The sequence below is a fragment of the Phacochoerus africanus genome, chromosome 9, assembly GCF_016906955.1.
Source record: "Phacochoerus africanus isolate WHEZ1 chromosome 9, ROS_Pafr_v1, whole genome shotgun sequence".
NCBI classification, from domain to species: Eukaryota; Metazoa; Chordata; class Mammalia; order Artiodactyla; family Suidae; genus Phacochoerus; species Phacochoerus africanus.
Window position 1 is genome coordinate 32,689,214 of NC_062552.1, and position 19,091 is coordinate 32,708,304.

The 19,091-nt window shown below is 41.7% G+C and overlaps 1 protein-coding gene across 10 annotated transcripts in view; it reads right to left on the reverse strand.

Annotated features, from left to right (window-relative positions):
- Positions 1–19,091, reverse strand: part of FKBP5 (FKBP prolyl isomerase 5) — a 105,322-nt gene that overhangs the window by 18,642 nt on the left and 67,589 nt on the right. For all 10 annotated transcript variants that reach the window (XM_047794414.1, XM_047794411.1, XM_047794415.1 and 7 more), the window contains one exon: positions 3,139–3,295. In XM_047794414.1, the coding sequence (XP_047650370.1) occupies positions 3,139–3,295 (157 nt within the window). The remainder of the gene's footprint in view (positions 1–3,138; positions 3,296–19,091) is intronic.

Sequence of the window (19,091 nt, forward strand, 5' to 3'; positions counted from 1 at the left end):
AAATTCATCTGATGGAAAGCTGGAACAGCAGTACTGTCCAGGACCAAACTGGACAAGCTGGACTACAGTAACAGAAGGAATCCAGTACTGATGTTCTTAAATTAACCGCTGCCTGCAGAGGGCAGAGATACAAATAACAACTATTAATGAGCATTAAGCCCTTATGAGCATATAAGAAGCACTGGTATCCTAAGTTCTTATCAACTGTTCCCTTTTTACAAATGAAGAAACTGAGGCGGAGAGAAGTGCTTCCTGAGAGTCACACAACACACAGAGGCAGTGGTAGAGCCCGGATTTAAATTCAGGCTCTGTGTGTCCCCAGAAAATTCCTCCATTTTTGACTCACACTGGCTCATAATTAGATCCCGAGGCTCTCAGCAGCCTGTGTTTATGTGTGGGGTTGGTGCAGGACAGAAGATAAGGAAAGGAAGAAAAAGGGAAAAAGTTAAAACTAGCCTTACTTTACCTAAAATGAAAAGGATCAATCAGTCACAGTATTTAAAACAATATAAAAGACACTGTCCTCATGAGAAGAGAAAAAAATGGGTTCTTGGGTAGTGTTTTACGAATTTCTTATTATGAAAACATCCTGCCAAGGAGTCTATCAGAACTGAACAGAAGTTATATGTCCTGGGAATCTTTTGGGGAATGAAATACAGATGATACTAAGAGTATCACAGAATATACATCTGCAATAGCTGTATTTACATCAACACTCAGATGCAATGTGTCTCTAAGTGGGGATCTGGTGGACAAGCAAATGCATTGCACACACTTACAACATGCCTGGTGCGCGGGGATTGGCTAGACACACGGGTCCTTTCCCACAGTGCAGGGCTGGACGGTCTCCTGTGCAGACTCTGCACCTATCCTGTAACTCAACACACTAAGGCACATCCTGAAGACAAAATAACATGTTCCTTTCTAACAATGCTGTATTATTTCCATAAAACATGAAAAAACTTTTACACCTAGAAATTTACGAAAACTTATCGACTACTTTTATGTCTCAATAGATCTGAAAAATCTACCATACGTTAAAACAGGGTTTCCTTTTTCTTGGGGTGTGAGGCTAAAATGGAAGAGAAGGACACACCAATAATAGCTAGTACACTGAGGGTTTGGTTGGGTCAGGCATTTGCTATGTTCTTTGCACACATCACCTCGTAGTCCTCCATAACTTTGTGAGGCAGGTACCATTATCCCCATTTTACAGAAAGGGAAACTGAGGCTTAGGAGAGTCAAGTGCACACAGCCAGTTAAGTTGCATGGGGGGTGGTTAAACCACTAATCATACAACAAACAACTTAAATAAATCTGCAAGGAACTATTTGCATTAATAAATGTTGGGATAATTCCTGTTTCTCTTTGCCATTAAACTTGAGACATCTGTTCTCACAACTGTCTTGTCAGCTAGGCTACAATGTAATGAATGGATTCTCATACTAGTATATGCTCACAATGTATACAGAGCTTATCCTCAAGGAACTTAAACCTGAAAACAGGAGTTCCCGTGTGGCTCAGTGGTTAAAGAATCTGACTAGGAACCATGAGGTTGCGGGTTCGATCCCTGGCCTTGCTCAGTGGGTTGAGGATCCAGCATTGCTGTGAGGCGTGGTGTAGGTCGCAGACATGGCTCGGATCCTGTGTTGCTGTGGCTGTGGCACAGGCCAGTGGCTACAGCTCCAATTAGACCCTTAGCCCGGGAACCTCCATGTGCTGCGGGAGCAGCCCTAGAAAAGGCAAAAAGACCACACACACACACAGACATAAATACCACTCTCTTTCTATGAGGTTAGAGCTACTGTAGTTTTGGAAGGATGGATTAAAAATAACTGGGTATTACTTAGCTATGGAGGAGATGGTCTTCTCTATGCAATACCTGGTTTAAAAAGTTCCCTACAGAAAGAAAGAAACTGATTCACCTAAGAGTGAACTACAAATGCAGAGCAGATGTAAATAAAAGACACCGAGGTGGGAATACATTAGTGGAAAAGGAGCAGGACCGAGAAAAAGAAGGTATTAAATAAAAAGTGGCTCAGTGAGGCTCTATTGGGTTCGAGGTGCAGAGCATTTTCTGAAAATTTTCACACAGGCTGTGGCATGACTTAAACATCACTTGAGGGAGTTCCCTGGCTGTCTACAGATTAGAACTCAGCACTTTTACCACTTAGGCCTGGGTTTGATCCCTGGTCTGGGAACTGAGGCCCCACATCAAGCCACTGCACACTGCAACCAAAAAAACAGTAAAACATCACTTGAGAAAGAGGACTATGGCTCGGGCGTTAGGGCAAAGGTAAATAATGCTACTGGGTTACTCCTGGGGTGACACAAAGGCAAGAGATTGTACAAAAGGCACAACCTCATCTATTGGTAAGTGCAAGCCATTGAGATTCTCAGTAACTCAAAATCCTACTGACTGAAACCCGAGGAGCCAGAGGGGGAGGAGGCACAAGATAAGCAGATGCACTTTCACGAAAACAGAATCAAAACACCCTGGTTTCTCTCAAGGGTCCATTTCTCAAGATAGAAGGGTTGGATTCATGGTATAATTTTAGATCTAAAAATAATACCAAACATGTTTTCACAAGAGAGACTGTTAGTGTCTGATAGTTCTAAGCTTGGAAGTGCTAATGGATATCCTTATGATGGGAAAAATTTAGGCAAAAATGAGTCATCTCCGCTGCCTTTAGATCCAGGAAGAACACTCTTTTTTCAGGGACTCTGTATAAGAACAGGTGGCACAGATTCAACTGGCAATAAATCATCCAAATGTGTCCTCTGCTTGCAGCCCCCACGTTTCACTGCCTCCTGCCTAACTTAGGGAAAAGGGGAGAGGGGCAAGGAAGTCACACGAGAAGGGCCAATAGCATCCTGTCCTGGCGCTATGACCAGCAAACAAAAGCACAATCTGTCGGTCCTGTCATGAACACATCAATCAAGTGAACGGGCTTACAAACGTCTGCAATATTATCAGGTCCATTAATTCACTCCATGACTAACTGTAGCCTGATTTAATTAATTATTTCCACTGCTGGCATTAACTTTGCTGAAAACAGCAGAATGCCAACTGAGAAAGCAAGTGTATCCCAGTTCTTCGGATGACTTCACCAGGCACGGAACCGGTATGCTGCTTACCGTGGTCCAAGGTATAAAATACACTGTTCCTCACGCTGCATCTTCTCCAGGGCTTTATCAATTCCAATTGGAATGTCATGGTCTTCTCCTTCTCCAACGATGAACCCCACATCTCTGCAATCAAATACCCTTCCACCACAGCGGCCTTCCAGGTGGACTAAGAGAGAGGAGATGGGACAGTCAACAGAGCAGCTCCGCAGGGCTGGCTAATTCAGGGAGGTGGTGAGTGACTATTTCTCCTGCCTAATTTTATCTAGAGATGTGCGTGGAATGTCCTGTCAAAACTTAGTCCACCTAGACTGGAAATTTAGGAGCAATCATATCTTTTTCTGTTTTAAGTTTAAATTTATAATTACTGATAACTATCAATCAAGACAGCTTAGAGGACAAGAAAGTGGAAACACAGGTTTAACTTAAATCTACTATAGCACAGAGGTTTCCTCCACTATAACTCAAAAACAAGAAATACTAGATTATGTTCCTGATGTGGCTCAGCGGGTTAGGAATCTGACATAGTGCACGTGAGGATGCGGGTTCGACCCCTGGCCTCGCTCAGGGGGTTAAAGATGCAGCATTGCCACAAGCTGAGGCACAGGCCTGCAGTTGTGGGTCCGATTTGACTCCTAGCCTGGGAACTTCCATATGCCTCAGGTGCAGCCGTAAAAATAAAGAAAAGAAATGCTAGATGATGCAACAGGTAGTATCATGTATTAAACATTTATAATGGCATCTTGGATTCAGATGCTTTGGTTGAAAAACACCCGAACAATGGAGTTCCTGCTGTGGCACAACGAGGTCAGCAGCATCGCTGCAGCACCAAGATGCTGGATTGATCCCTGGCCCAGCACAGTGGGTTAAAGATCTGGCATTGCCACAGCTGTGGCATAGGTCATAACTTTGGCTCAGATCTGATCCCTGGCCTAGGAATGCCATATGCTGCAAGGCAGCACCCCCCCGCCAAAAAAAAAAAGGAAAGAAAAAAACCAAATGGCTATATCCCCAGTGATATTCAAGGGTTAACTGAATACAGAAGCTTTTTTTTTAAAATTTCATTCACAAATATGTTTGAATAAAAACAGAAAACCCAAAGGCAACATCATCAATAACTAACACACTGTGATCACTCAGTGGGGTAATACATGTAAAATGTGAAGGAGTCAAAGAGTCTGCTGTAACTCACCCATCAACTCTGAGACGTTAAGCGAAGAAGTCAGTTTCTCAGGGCCTACTTCCCACTCCACTCACACCCACTCGGCTCATTCCCAGGCTGGTTTCGTATTACATGAGGGGCTTTTACGTTAAGACCAAATAGGAAAGACACATATTATGCCCTTTTCTTGTGGCATAAACCACTCTCTGAAACTTTCAAACTACCTTTAATGTTAAGGATATTCATTCCTTTCCATTTAGGCCTTTGACTCAGACAGAAACATGGGTGGCTTGTATGACAAGAGAACAGTCAACAAGCAATATAATAATTTATCTTTCATAGGAAAATTCTTTATTTCCACTTCTCTAATATAATGGCTTTGATTCAAATGTAACAAATTCCTAAAATGCTTCTTTTCTAGGACTGGTTGGTCTACTTTAGATCAATAACTTGTTTTAGAGGCAAAAAAAAACCCAAAAACAAACCTACTTGTTCCATGAGACAATTATTTTCCAAATACAAATTCAATTCCAACTTACTCTACTTTTGAAATACTTGATCTCAAACGTCCTTTGAAGGTCTAAGATTCGACGATTCTCTATGACCCAGTGACACAACTCTTGACATAGGCCAGAAACCAGCTTCAAAGCTGATTCCTGCAGTTAATCATTTGATCGCGTTACCTCTAGCCCAAGCCTGGGAAAGGAGAGAAACCCTGAAGAGTAAACAGCAGTGGCACAGACACCAGGGGCCAAAATGTCCCATGGGCGTTTATGCTTTGAGGTTCTCTACCCTTTTCTAAATCACCACAATTGATAGCATCCCATTGTTCTCACTGCAGACCCAGGATGGAGTCTAAGATGCTTGGGCCAAACTGGAGCAGGCCTGACTCTCGAGTCAAACACTCTGAGCAGGCCAAGGACTAGGCTGACTGTCAGGGTGGAGCCAGCACACAGGAATTTTGTTCAGGGACCATGCTCACGAATGCAGATGACCCTATTTCATTCACTTTGGGAATGTTCTAGATAAAACACATCGGAGCTCACAGCACAATGAGAGTTCCTTTGATTGGAAATTAGTTTCAAAATAAATTCAACTTTATTATTTTCTGGAGTTCCCGTCGTGGCACAGTGGAAATGAATCCGACTAGGAACCATGAGGTTGAGGGTTCAATCCCTGGCCTCGCTCAGTGGGTTAAGGATCTGGCATTGCTGTGAGCTGTGGTGTAGCTTGCAGACGCGGCTCAGATCTGGCATTGCTGTGGCTGTGGCATAGGCTGACGGCTACAGGCTCCGATTAGACCCCTGGCCTAGGAACCTCCATATGGCACGGGTACAGCCCTAAAAAGACCAAAAAAAAAAAAATTCAACTTTATTATTTTCAAATACATGCTAGAGAGGTTCTGAGGGAATCCAAGGCTTAAGATATTTTTACTAGAGTAAATGCTCATGTTTCTGAAGAATTTTGTGAGTTATGAAAAGTTTGTGTTCTCATATATTTTAAAATCTGCCCAGGGAATTTAGATTAATATGATGACACTTTTCATGAAAAAAGATTTGCTGAGCAAAGTGAATTTCAGCCCACACATTGTAAAATATTGCAAGTATTGAGATTTATTATCCTAGTAGCTCACAACTTAGCTGACAGATCTTTTTATGTGAGGTTTATTGTTAGAAGCATTTTCCTCCCTGAAGGAGAGTACATTTAGTGGGGGAGGAAACTATCAGTACATTCGTTGTGGTTTTTGGTTGATCAAGTTTGAGTGTGTTTTCAAAACAGGAAATCCAGAGACTCTGCAAAGGATTCCTGCTTGTGTGTCAGTTTCCTAGGCTGGCTTTCAGCTTGATGCATGTACTTGATATTAAGATTACATAAATAATTTCAGAAGTTCTCTTTACATGTGATAACCCTTCATATATAGAGAAAGAACAGGTTGGCTACTAATAAACATGTTGGGAAAGATAAGTGAGGCTAGCACATGAGCAAAAAAAAAAAAAAAGTTCCCAAATTATAATGGAGTCATAATTAACAAAGCAAAAAGGTTCACTGTAGCTGGTCTAAGAGACAATAAATGACAGAACCAATGTTTGTGGCCACCTAGAAGGTAAATACGTGCAATAAGGCTATACTTACTACCTTACATAGGAACAAATCTTTTAATTTTTTTCTATTAAATCTAACTCTTTTAAGCTGGACCTGGACAAGCACCACCTACAGTACCATAAAATCTTAAATTGATGTAATGAGATGTATGTGCACATAGGTGCACAGCCGTCTATACATGTAAACCGCCCCCTGTCAATACTGACATTATCGGAGCAAGAGGAGGTATCACAGCTTAGGGCGTGGACAGTCCATCGATTCTTTACATCTCCCTACAAGCAGCAGGGGCTGTGGCTCTTTTAACGGATTTCTAAACTTGGAACACTGGTGTGACAAGTTCTACAAGACTGCTGACAAGAACTCACACCCCACCTTGGGGCTGCAGAAATGCCTGATACTGCCACTGCGACAACAGGCCCCCATCATGGTGACAGACGCAGACACGCCCAGCTCATGTAGACCTAGCTTTTTTAAAAAAACTGTCTCAACAGTTGCCACCAAAAGAAAACTGTGGCAGCTCTGGCTGTGGAAGACCTGTGGTTGCTTTTGACCTTGTATCTCTTAGTACAAATACTCACTTAATAAATATTTAACAATAACCATCATGACTCACTGGGAGCTCGGCCTCTAGGGCTCAGGAGGTCTGTTGCTAATTCCAACCAGCATGATTTACGGGAAGTAACTGATCTATGACGTGCCCGAAGAGAATAAAAGTACATACAGGATGCTTCTACTTAAGGCTTTTTGGGGACAGAAAGAAACATACAAGTTAAAAAGGGACATTTTCTCGACTTAAAGTCTACGTAACTTAAAGGGAGGAGGTCCTCCAAACCCCACCGAGTCAAACCAAACCAAATTACCCGAGTTTTGCTGCGCAATCCGAGAGTAACCACATCAAGTGAACCCGGGCTGCTGCAAAACATCACTTAAACTGGAGCTCTGACTTATTGTTCTCTTACTGCCCTAGAGCAATTTTGTTTTGAAGAGCACAGAACACCCTGTTCTGAATGTGGCTGGCACATGAACTCGATGTGCTGACAGCAATTTGTACTCCGATTAAGATGGGGGGGGGGGAGTGCACTGCAGTAAGGAAAAAAAAAAAAAAAACTGGAATGCAGGAACCAAAAAACTGTATAATGTGTATTTTAGGAAGCAAAACTGAGAAAAAAAAATTGCTGTAAATGCTCCAGCCTAAAGACGTTACTCTGGTAAGTGTCTGTTTTTCTCTTTTCTAATTATAGTAGTCTGATAGCTTTGCACTCATTTCCAAAACAATTACTGGGTCATGGGGATCTGAATGGGAATGTTGTAATGGCATTACTACTGGACAAGACTGGCCATTTAGCAGAGAAAACCAGGTTGTGACAGGTTACTCCTACTCGGCAACAGTTTTCTCTGCTGCCTGATTCATACGCCAAGGGAGAGTCTCTCTGCCTGCATCTGCTATCTAACAGAACGGAGCATCCAAGAGACAGTGAGTGGGATCCTAGTGACCCCTAGAAAAGGCAAATGAAGAGGCAGAGGTGGATTTCTAAAGTCAGAAGAGGCATATTAATCACTGATTAGAAGAGAAACTGTTCCCCTCAGCCACAGAGGTCAATCCCCCCCCACTCCCTCCCCCCGACTGTCCGCCTCTGCATTTTGTACTCTGATGAACAGATGCCACGGTGGGGCTGCTTACGGTGCCGAGGGATGGTTGCTGACTGAGAGCAGGCGTGGAACTTGGCTACTTGAGCAGAGTGGCCCTGATGCAAACGATTGTGTATCTTAGTCTAGACAGGAAGCATACACAGGACAATAGACTACACCAACACAAACCCTCACACTCTGCAGCAGGATAGCACTGCAGTCAGACCTGGATTCCAGTCCCTTCTGTCACTAAACAATTGTGGCTTTGGGCAAGGTCTTTTAAATTACCTGAAGCTCAGTTTCTTCATATACAGAATAGGGGGAGTAACTAACTTTAGCCTAACTCATAACTATTGAGAGGATTGAATTAGGTACTGAATTAATTAAAGCTTTTAGCCCAGCACCTGGCAGGCATTCATTTCTGTGTCAGGGTGGCTACTATGTGAAAGCACTGTGTTACGTGTGGCTACAGAGATGAACTCAGTGAATGTTAGCTACAATTATTTTCCTGCAATTAGTGGTAAATTATACCACATTAAGCATGTTTTAGAACTTGGTATGAGAAACCACTTCATGGCTCCACAGAGAGAGCCGTCAAAGTATGAATAAAACTCAAAGCGAGCAGAAGCAACATCTTCTGTTTCTTTTGTACCTCACAGTGCCCAACACATGGTTCAGGGCCAGAAAGTAAATATTTATTTAATGATTAATCTGAAAATAGGGCATTAAGGAAAATGGTAGTAATTTTCATTCATTTATAGGAATTTTCCTTTTTGAATACATCAGTACTCCTCTTTTTAATAAATTCCAAGAGCTCTTTAAATTCTTCACTGATACGGAACTTTCGTTTTTTAATACTATTCTAAAATAAATGGTCCACTGGCTGAATTTTTAGTAACAAATGATAAATATATATATTTATACATATTCATATTTATCAATGTTAACTAAGCAGCATTATCCCCCCTTGAATAAGAAAATCCTTTCAGAAAATTTGCTTCCCCTCCTCATATTCTGTCTCCACCACATTTTGTTAAAATGACTTGGGACCTAGTTCCATACTAGTTAAACTAGTATTATTTTTTTCCTTCAAACTAGTATTTTTAACACTATAGTTCTACCATTTCAGGGGTCCAACTTCACTGTCACATTATGGAAATTAATTTTACTTTATTTTTTTGTCTTTCGTCATTTAAGGGCTGCACCCCCAAAATGTGGAGGTTCCTGGGATATGGGTTGAATTGGAGCGGTAGCTGCCAGCCTACGCCAGAGCCACAGCAATGCCGGATCCGAGCCACGCCTGCGACCTACACCACAGCTCACAGCAACGCCATATCCTTAACCCACTGAGCAAGGGCAGGGATCGAACCCGCAACCTCATGTTCCTAGTCAGATTCGTTTCCGATGTGCCACGACAGGAACTCCTGGAAATTAATTTTATGCTCAGTAATGTTTCTTATGCCTCAAGTCTTCACTTCTTGGCTTTATCTTTTGGGATGTTTTAGTACATCCTATAGTTTTGCCTTTTTTTTTTTTTTCAAAAAGGGCACAAGTCTGCATATTCTAAACAGTTACTTTTTTTTTTCTGATACTTAAATGATAATTTGGCTGAGTACAGAATTCCAGGTTCAAAACACTCATAGACTGGAGTTCCCGTCGTGGCGCAGTGGTTAGCGAATCTTACTAGGAACCATGAGGTTGCAGGTTCGATCCCTGCCCTTGCTCAGTGGGTTAAGGATATGGCGTTGCTGTGAGCTGTGGTGTAGGTCGCAGACGCGGCTCGGATCCTGCGTTGCTGTGGCTCTGGCGTAGGCCGGGGGCTACAGGTCCGATTAGACCCCTAGCCTGGGAACCTCCATATGCTGCGGGAGTGGCCCAAGAAATGGCAAAAAGACAAAAAAAAAAACACTCATAGACAATACTCAATGCATGTCTTTAGTGTTTACTGTCACAAATAAGTCTGAGGTCATTCTGATTCTCATTTCTTTGTGTATAGTTTGCTTCTCCTTGGAAGAGTTCGAAATTTTAAGTTATGGAATTAAGAAATTTCACCAGAAATACAATGGAATATTACTCAATCATAAGAAGATTGAAATCTTGCTATTTGTGACAACATGGATTGACTTAGAGGGTATTAAGCTAAGTGAAATAAGTCAGACAGAGAAAGACAAATACTGTATGATTTCACATGTGAAATCTAAAAAACAAAACAAATGAACAGATATAACAAAACAGAAGGAAAGTTACAGATACAGAAATAAACAGAGGATTGCCAGAGGGGACAGGGACAGGGGGAATGAGTGAAATAGATTAGGGAGATAAAAGGTACCAAGTTTGCTAGAAAATAATTAAGTCATGTAATACTTATATATACACACAATGGAATATTACTCAGCCACAAAAAAAGAATTAAATAATGGCATTTGCAGCAACATGATGGACCTAGAAATTACACTAAATGAAGTTAGCCAGTGAAGGACAAACATCATATAATATGTGGAATCTAAAAAAAGGATACAACAGAACTTATCTGCAGAACAGAAACGGACTTACAGACTTTGAAAAACTATGGTTACCAAAGGGGACAGGTTGGGGGGAGGGAGGGGTAAACTAGGGGTTTGGGATGGAAATGTTCCAAAATTAGGCTGTGATGATGCTTGTACAACTATAAACATAAAAAAAAAAATCACTGAATTAAAAAAAATAAGTCAAGGGATGGAACGTACAGCATGAGGAATATAGTCAGTAATGCTGTAACAACTTTGTATGCTGCCAGATGGTAACAATACTTACTTCATAACGTATAAAAAGACTGAATTACCAGGTTGTATACCTGAAACTACTATAATATTTTAAGTCAATTATATTTCAATTGGAAGGAAGGGAAGGAGGGAGGGAGGAAAGAAGGAAGGAAGGAGGGAAAGAAGGAGGGAAGGAAGGAAGGGAAATTTCACCAGGATGTATCGAAGTGAAAAAGCACTCCTTACTCCTGTACGCCACTATCAACTGGCCCTTTCAATCTTTTTTTGTTTTTTTTGCCATTTCTTGGGCCACTCCCACGGCATATGGAAGTTCCCAGTCTAGGGGTCTAATGGGAGCTGTAGCTGCCGGCCTACGCCAGAGCCACAGCAACACGGGATCTGAGCCGTGTCTGCGACCTACACCACAGCTCACGGCAACGCCGGATTGTCAACCCACTGAGCAAGGGCAGGGACCGAACCCGCAACCTCATGGTTCCTAGTCGGATTCGTTAACCACTGCACCACAACGGGAACTCCCGGCCCTTTCAATGTTAAGATTCTTCTACTATTTCAGCAAATTTTCTTCTATTACACATTTGGTTAGATACATACTGCCTATCCTTGATTTATTATCCCAGTTTTCTAATTTTTCTTTCTTTTTTGTCTTTTCAGGGCTGTATCCACGGCATAAGGAGGTTCCCAGGCTAGGGGTCTAATCGGAGGTACATCTGCTGGCCTACACCACAGCAACTCAGGATCCGAGCTGTGTTTGCTACCTACACCACAGCTCATAGCAACAATGGATCCTTAACCCACTGAAGCGAGGCCAGGGATCGAACCTGCGTCCTCATGGATACTAGTCAGGTTCACTAACCACTGCGCCACGAGGGGGAATTCCTCCAATTTTTCTTTCACTTTTCATCTCTCTGATTTTTGTTGCTCTATGTTATGAGATATTCTTGACTATCTTTCACATCACTAATTCAGGATTCTGGGATTGTCACTGTCCATTTTGCTTTTCAGCCCTTCTTCTGAGTCCCAATTTTGATAATCATATTCTTGATTTCTAGAGACTTTCTTATCCTCTTCTCTTTCCTTTTTCAGAGAAGCTGGTTTGTTTGTTTTTTGGCGGTGCCCATAGCATGTAGAAATTCCCGGGCCAGGGATCAAACCCGCACCACAGCAGTGACAATGCTGGACCCTTAACCTGCTGAGCCACCAGAGAACTCCTGGTTTTTTGATTTATGAGTTTAACATCCTAGTAAATATCTGAAGACAGCAATTAGTTTCAAAGTTCTCCTCTATTTTTTCTTAGACCACCTCAGTGCTTCTGTTTCATGGTATTTGCTGATGATTCTATATTGTTTTGATCATATTGTAAATGACAGACTCAGAAAGATCAGATGATTTGAGTTACCTGACAGTTTTTCTAAGCAGTTTTTCCATGGTTGGCTTTTCCCCAAAAGGATGGGATGACTGTGGAGATCTCGGGGTAAAGATTCCACAAAAACATATATTGAGCAGTTATCGCGAGCTGAGCATGTGTGCACAGGAAAGCTGGGGACACCTTTTTCCACTGGTGATGTAGGAAAAAGTTTCACTCCAGGAGCAAAACACTTTAGCATATCTACTGTTGTGTGAGCTGCTTTCACTTTTCCCCCTTTTAATCTGTTTTCAAAGTTCAAAGATACATTATGTTCTCATTCTGTAGTCCAAGTCCTAACACGTGGAGGCTTCTGAGGCAGATCCCTATTTTATTTTAGAAATCTTGGCCTTACTGGCTTTAGCCTGGGAGCAAAAGCCACAGTCACGCCTTCGAGTAGTAATTCTCAATCCTTGGCTGCAAACTAGAGTCACCTGGGGAGGTTTAAAAAACATACTTGTGCCTGGAGTTCCATCCTCTGAGATTCGTACTTAACTGGTCCGGGCTGAGACCTGGGCATCAAGATTTTAAAAGCTCCCCAGGTAATTATACATTCAGCCAAAGTTGAGAACAAGGACACTAGAGGTTTACTGGCCCAGCTGTTCCATACTGTTTTATAACAACCCTGATGATTGCCCCATAGCCTGCTCTGCTCCCCTGCACCAGCTGACAGAGCTTGGAGTTCTGCCCGAGTGTGTGTGGGGAAGAACAGCGTGTACCTCCGCAGAGGTCTTCTCCACACCTGTCATGGGCTGGGACTCCTGAGTCTAGTTTCCATCAGTCCAATTTTCTCTACTTTACATATTCCAGAAATTCTTCATGGTCTCTGACCCACTTCTTGTATTCTTCCTATTTTCCACCACTAACAGGGATTTCTTCCTCTTTTTTCAAATCATTTTCCACCCCTCCTCTCAGCTCTCATTTCATTGGGGTTTGGAGAGGAAAAGGAGGTGAGAGGGAAGGTACTCCAACTCAAATCCCTGCAGATCACTCTGTTGAAATTTTCACATTTGAAAATACTGCTGAGGAGTTCCCATCGCAGCTCAGTGGTTAACGAATCCGACTAGGAACCATGAGGTAGCAGGTTCGATCCCTGGCTTTGCTCAGTGGGTTAAGGATCCCGCGTTGCTGTGGCTGTGGAGTAGGCCGGCAGCAATAGCTCCAATCAGACCCCTAGCCTGGGAATATGCAGAGGGAGTGGCCCTAGAAAAGGGAAAAAGACCAAAAAAAGAAAAAAGAAAGAAAAGAAAATACTGCTGATTGTTTGCTTTTAAATGTGGTGGAAAAGCACCACGAGGCAAGAGGCAGGGGAGTAGCACAGAGCTAGCACTTTGATGTGCCTGCTCTAAGTTCGTAAGTTAACAAATCAGAGACAGAGATGGGGAGTTGGGAGAAGAGGAGCTGGTGGCTATTCAGAGCCTCTGTCAGTCAGATTGGATTTCCTAAGAAAGCAAAGCTTAAAAGTAACAAAGTAGTGGCTACTGCTGGCAATTGAACTAAAGTATGGTGACTAAAGTACCAGTCATCATGATAATGTCAATTAAGAGTCCCTTAGGGAGTTCCTGTCGTGGCACAGTGGTTAACGAATCTGACTAGGAACCATGAGGTTGCGGGTTCGATCCCTGCCCTTGCTCAGTGGGTTAAGGATCCGGCGTTGCCGTGAGCTGTGGTGTAGGTCGCAGATGCGGCTCGGATCCTGCATTGCTGTGGCTCTGGCGAAGGCCGGCGGCTACAGGTCCGACTAGACCCCTAGTCTGGGAACCTCCATATGCCATGGGAGTGGCCCAAAAAAATGGCAAAAAGACAAAAAAAAAAAAGAGTCCCTTAGAACACAGTGACTTTTTCAATGGAAAAAGAACAACACTGAATATAAATTAGAAGACAGTCATCTTAATTGACATCAAAAAGCACAGTGGAACAGAATCTAAAAATTGATTTGCAAGCATCAGGAGCCTGACGGAGTAAAAATCACAATAACTTTGAGAAAGAATAAATTCTGTCAAACTAATGTAAATTCTTTCTTCCACACAGAAACAAATTATTAAAAGGAAGCAAAAGATCACAATTCAATAAAAGCCTTTTTTTTTTTTTGTCTTTTTGCCATTTCTTGGGCCGCTCCCGCGGCATATGGAGGTTCCCAGGCTAGGGGTTGAATCGGAGCTGTAGCCACCGGCCTAAGCCAGAGCCACAGCAACGCGGGATCCGAGCCGCGTCTGCAACCTACACCACAGCTCACGGCAATGCCGGATCGTCAACCCACTGAGCAAGGGCAGGGACCGAACCCGAATCCTGGTCGGATTCGTTAACCACTGCGCCATGACGGGAACTCCAATAAAAGCCTTTTGATTCTGTCCATAACTTTGTTCTTCAAAACACAAATCAACAAAAATCCTGGGGACCTGACACCTGTGGTCAATTAATCTTTGACAAAGGAGGCCAGAACATAAAATGGGAAAAAGTCTATTCAGCAAGAATTGCTGGGAAACCTGGACAGCTGCATGCAAATCAGTGAAACTAGAACACACCCTCACACCATGCACAAAAATAAACTCAAAATGGCTTAAAGACTTAAATGTAAGATAAGACACCATCAAACTCCTGGAAGAGAACATAGGCAAAACATCCTCTGACATCAACCTTATGAATATTTTCTCAGGTCAGTCTCCCAAAGCAATAGAAATAAAAGCAAAAATAAACCAATGGGACCTAATCAAACTGACAAGCTTTTGCACAGCAAAGAAAACCATAAAAAAAAAAAAAGACAACTTACAGAATGGGAGAAAATAGTTTCAAATGATGCAACTGACAAGGGCTTAATCTCTAGAATATACAAGCAACTTACACAACTCAACAGCAAAAAAGCCAACAACCCAATAGAAAAATGGGCAAAAGACCTGAATACACATTTCTCCAAGGAAGATATACATTTGACCAACAAGCACATGAAAAAATGCTCAACATCCCTGATTATTAGAGAAATGCAAATCAAAACTACCATGATACCACCTCATACCAGTCAAAATGGCCATCATTAATAAGTCCACAAATAACAAGTGCTGGAGGGGGTGTGGAGAAAAGGGAACCCTCCTGCACTGTTGGTGAGAATGTAAGCTGGTACAGCCACTATGGAGAACAGTATGGAGGTACCTTAGAAATCTATACATAAAAATTAAAAAAATTATTAAAAAAAAAATCCTGCTGAATAGCATTGAGAACTTTGTCTAGATACTCATGTTGCAACAGAAGAAAGGCTGGGGGAAAAAATGTAATGTATACATGTAAGGATAACCTGACCCTCTTGCTGTACAGTGGGAAAATAAAAAAAATTATTAAAAAAAAAAAGAAATCTATACATAGAACTACCATATGATCCAGCAATCCCACTCCTGGGCATATATTTGAACAAAACTTTCCTTGAAAAAGACACATGCACCCACATGTTCATTGCAGCTCTATTCACAATAGCCAAGACATGGAAAAAACCCAAATGTCCATTAACAGATGACTAGATTAAGATGTGGTATATATACACAATGGAATGCTACTCAGCCATAAAAAAGAACAAAATAATGCCATTTGCAGCAACATGGATGGAACTAGAGACTCTCATCCTTAGTGAAATAAGTCAGAAAGAGAAAGACAAATACCATATGATATCACTTGTATCTGGTATCTAATATACAGCACAAATGAACCTTTCCACAGAAAAGAAAATCATGGACTTGGAGAATAGACTTGTGGTTGCTTGGGGGAAGGGGGAGAGAGTGGGAGGGATTGGGAGCTTGAGGTTAATGGAGGCAAACTATTGCTCTTGGAATGGATAACAATGAGATCCTGCTGTGTAGCACTGAGAACTATGTCGAGATACTTAGAATGCAGCACGACAATGGGAGAAAAAATTATGTATACATGTATGTGTAACTGGGTCCCCATGCTGTACAGTGGGGAAAAAAAAGTGTGTTGGGGGAAATAACAATAAAAAATAAATTTAAAAAAATCCTGGAGAAATATGGTTTAGGTAAAACAGCTATTAAGAAGATATAAAATTATTTTGAAGACTGTTATTATTAAAGACAAACTGGTCATGGGTTCTGGGTCAACCCTGGTAGAACTGAAAGGATTTGCTGATAGACAGGATGTAGAATATAAGAGAAAAATAACTCAAGGATTTATCTCCTTAAACCTACTTATAGGAAGCAAAACAAACAATATAAACATAACATAGAAGGTAGAAAAAAGAAATGAAGTGTCTACCATGGACGAGGCACCTTTCTGCACTTAACTACCACAATATTCTGCAGGGTAAAAGATTATTATTGCTATTTTACAGATGAAAAAACCAGATGTCCAAGGTTATTAAGTAATTTGTCTAAAGTCATAAAAATATCAAGTAGTGATTCCAATATTCAAAACCCACGTCTGTCACTTCCGAAGCCTGTGTGCCCCTCCCCGCCTACTCACTTGTGACAGAAATGGCAGAAGCGACAGAAACTTGGTCGCTCATGTGTATCCATAATGACACAGTACAGTGGAAGATCACTGTCTGTAGTCCTCTTGTGCTGTAGAGTGGCTTTAGTTCTAAGATTTCTACCTATTTTGAATCAAAGCGTACAGATGATGCCACAAAAACGGCAAACCGGTAAAGACAGAAAATTTCAAAAAGAACAAGGTGATCTTAGCTTCTGACAGGGACCACTTTTAAGTCAACGTTTCGTCCTCCTCCCATACACAGCGAACTGGTTTCAAAGAGGGAGAGCAGGACACCTTAACCTTGATATGTAACAATACGATACATTTTTATAAAACTGACGTGTTCCAGAAAACCTAAAAGGGCTTTTGGGAGAAAAAGTAAAAACCCATTTACTCTAAAATTTTCCAGGAAAGTACAATCTAACAAGATGAGAGACAAAAAATTAGTCACTGCCCTTTCTTAATATATTAGGAACAGAAAAAAATAAAATTCTATGAAGGATTGGAGTTCCCGTTGTGGAGCAGTGGTTAACGAATCCGACTAGGAACCATGAGGTTGTGGGTTCGATCCCTGGCCTTGCTCAGTGGGTTAAGGATCCGGCATTGCCGTGAGCTGTGGTGTAGGTCGCAGATGTGGTTTGGATCCTGCGTTGCTGTGGCTCTGGTGTAGGCCGGCAGATTTGGCTCCGATTAGACCCCTAGCCTGGGAACCTCCATATGCTGCGGGAGCGGCCCTAGAAAATGGCAAAAAGACCAAAAAAGAAAAAATTCTATCAAGGATTATTCAAATACATTAAAATTCCACTTCATAGTATGTTATCCTTCATGAAAAAAGGAGAATATAAGAAAAAAACACACGTATCTGTTCCTTTCTACAAAAAAATACAAGAATAAACCAGGAACCAATAAGAGGCTAATTACCTAGAGGTGGTAGGAAGGAACAGCGTAGAAATAATGAGGAAATGGGAACAAGTTAGTAGGGATGAGGGGGAAACATTTCTGACTCTTTTTGTCTAGTTTATGATCATGGTAATGTTTCATGTACCCCCAAAACAAAAAATTAAAATCAACCAAAGTGTGGGATGGGACCCCAAATGGAGGGTAAACATAACAAATGAAGCAACTGCATCACAAATGAGTAATAAAATCACACTGATAGGAATGAGGATAAAAGAACTAATCTAAGTTGGAAAACAGCATTTTCCGTGTATGCTACAGCCTAATAACGAAAAGAACATACCCAAATATTCCCTACTTAGAAAATTTGCTTTTTATAGGGGTATGGGTTAGCAATTCTGAAACTACTTTCTGTATATACTATGATTGAGCAAAGAAAACAATATATTATGGATAATGAGAGCCAAGTTTCTCACTGGCAGAAGAAAGCAATTTCAAAGAAGCAAAGAGAGAAGGCTAAAACAAATCTGTGATGGACTGAAAGTGTCGCTATGTTTTCATAGTTTTTAATATATATACACAGACTGATATAGAATATAGGTTTATATGTGCATGTTGAGATACGTGTATTTCCTAGCTCTGTTAAGAGGTTCTAGAAGCAGTAACATGAGGGTGCCTAGAAACATGATCTTGGTTCTAAAAGCCATCCTCCAGGAAAAGGAATCAGAGCTCCTTGGAGAAATGGTTGATTGCAGACCCGAGGTAGGGAAATTACAAAATGAGCCTAGAACACCTTGTGGTGCCAAAACTAAGAAAGTGCTGGAGTTGCCTTGTGGCGCAGCAGATTAAGGATCCAGCATCGTCACTACTGTAGTTCAAGTCACTGCTGTGGCACAGGTTCAATCCCTGGCCCAGGAATTTACACATGCCATGGGCATGGCCAAAAATAAAAAAATAAAATGCTCAAGAAACAATGTTGAAAGGATGCAAGTAGCTGAAGGAGCTTCCAAAGTCCGAATCTAGGACAATCTGAGCAACAAAATAAATAAGAACAGTAATGAATAATAAGCTACAGAATAATTTCTATGGCTCAATACTGATATGAATAAACAACTGAATAAATACACAGGGAAGTAACACAGTGGGTTACAAATCCGACTAGTATCCATGAGGGCAAAGGTTCAATCCCTGGTCTTGCTCAGTGGGTTAAGGATCCAGCGTTGCCACGAGATGTGGTGTAGGTCGCAGACGTGGCTCGGATCCTGCGTTGCTGTGGCTCTGGCATAGGCCAGCGGCTACAGCTCCGATTAGACCCCTAGCCTGGGAACCTCCATATGCTGTAGAAGCGGGCCTAGAAAAGGTAAAAAGACAAAAAAAAAGTGGAAGGAACAGTGGAAACAGAAAAACCACCTTTAAGCAACTGCACAGTAATAATCATTGCATACAAAAATCATTCATGGATGCTAAAATTAGTGTGTAAACGTGTGATGTAAAAGAAGGTATGTGCATGGTCTCCTAGCACGCCCTTCCAATGAGACAC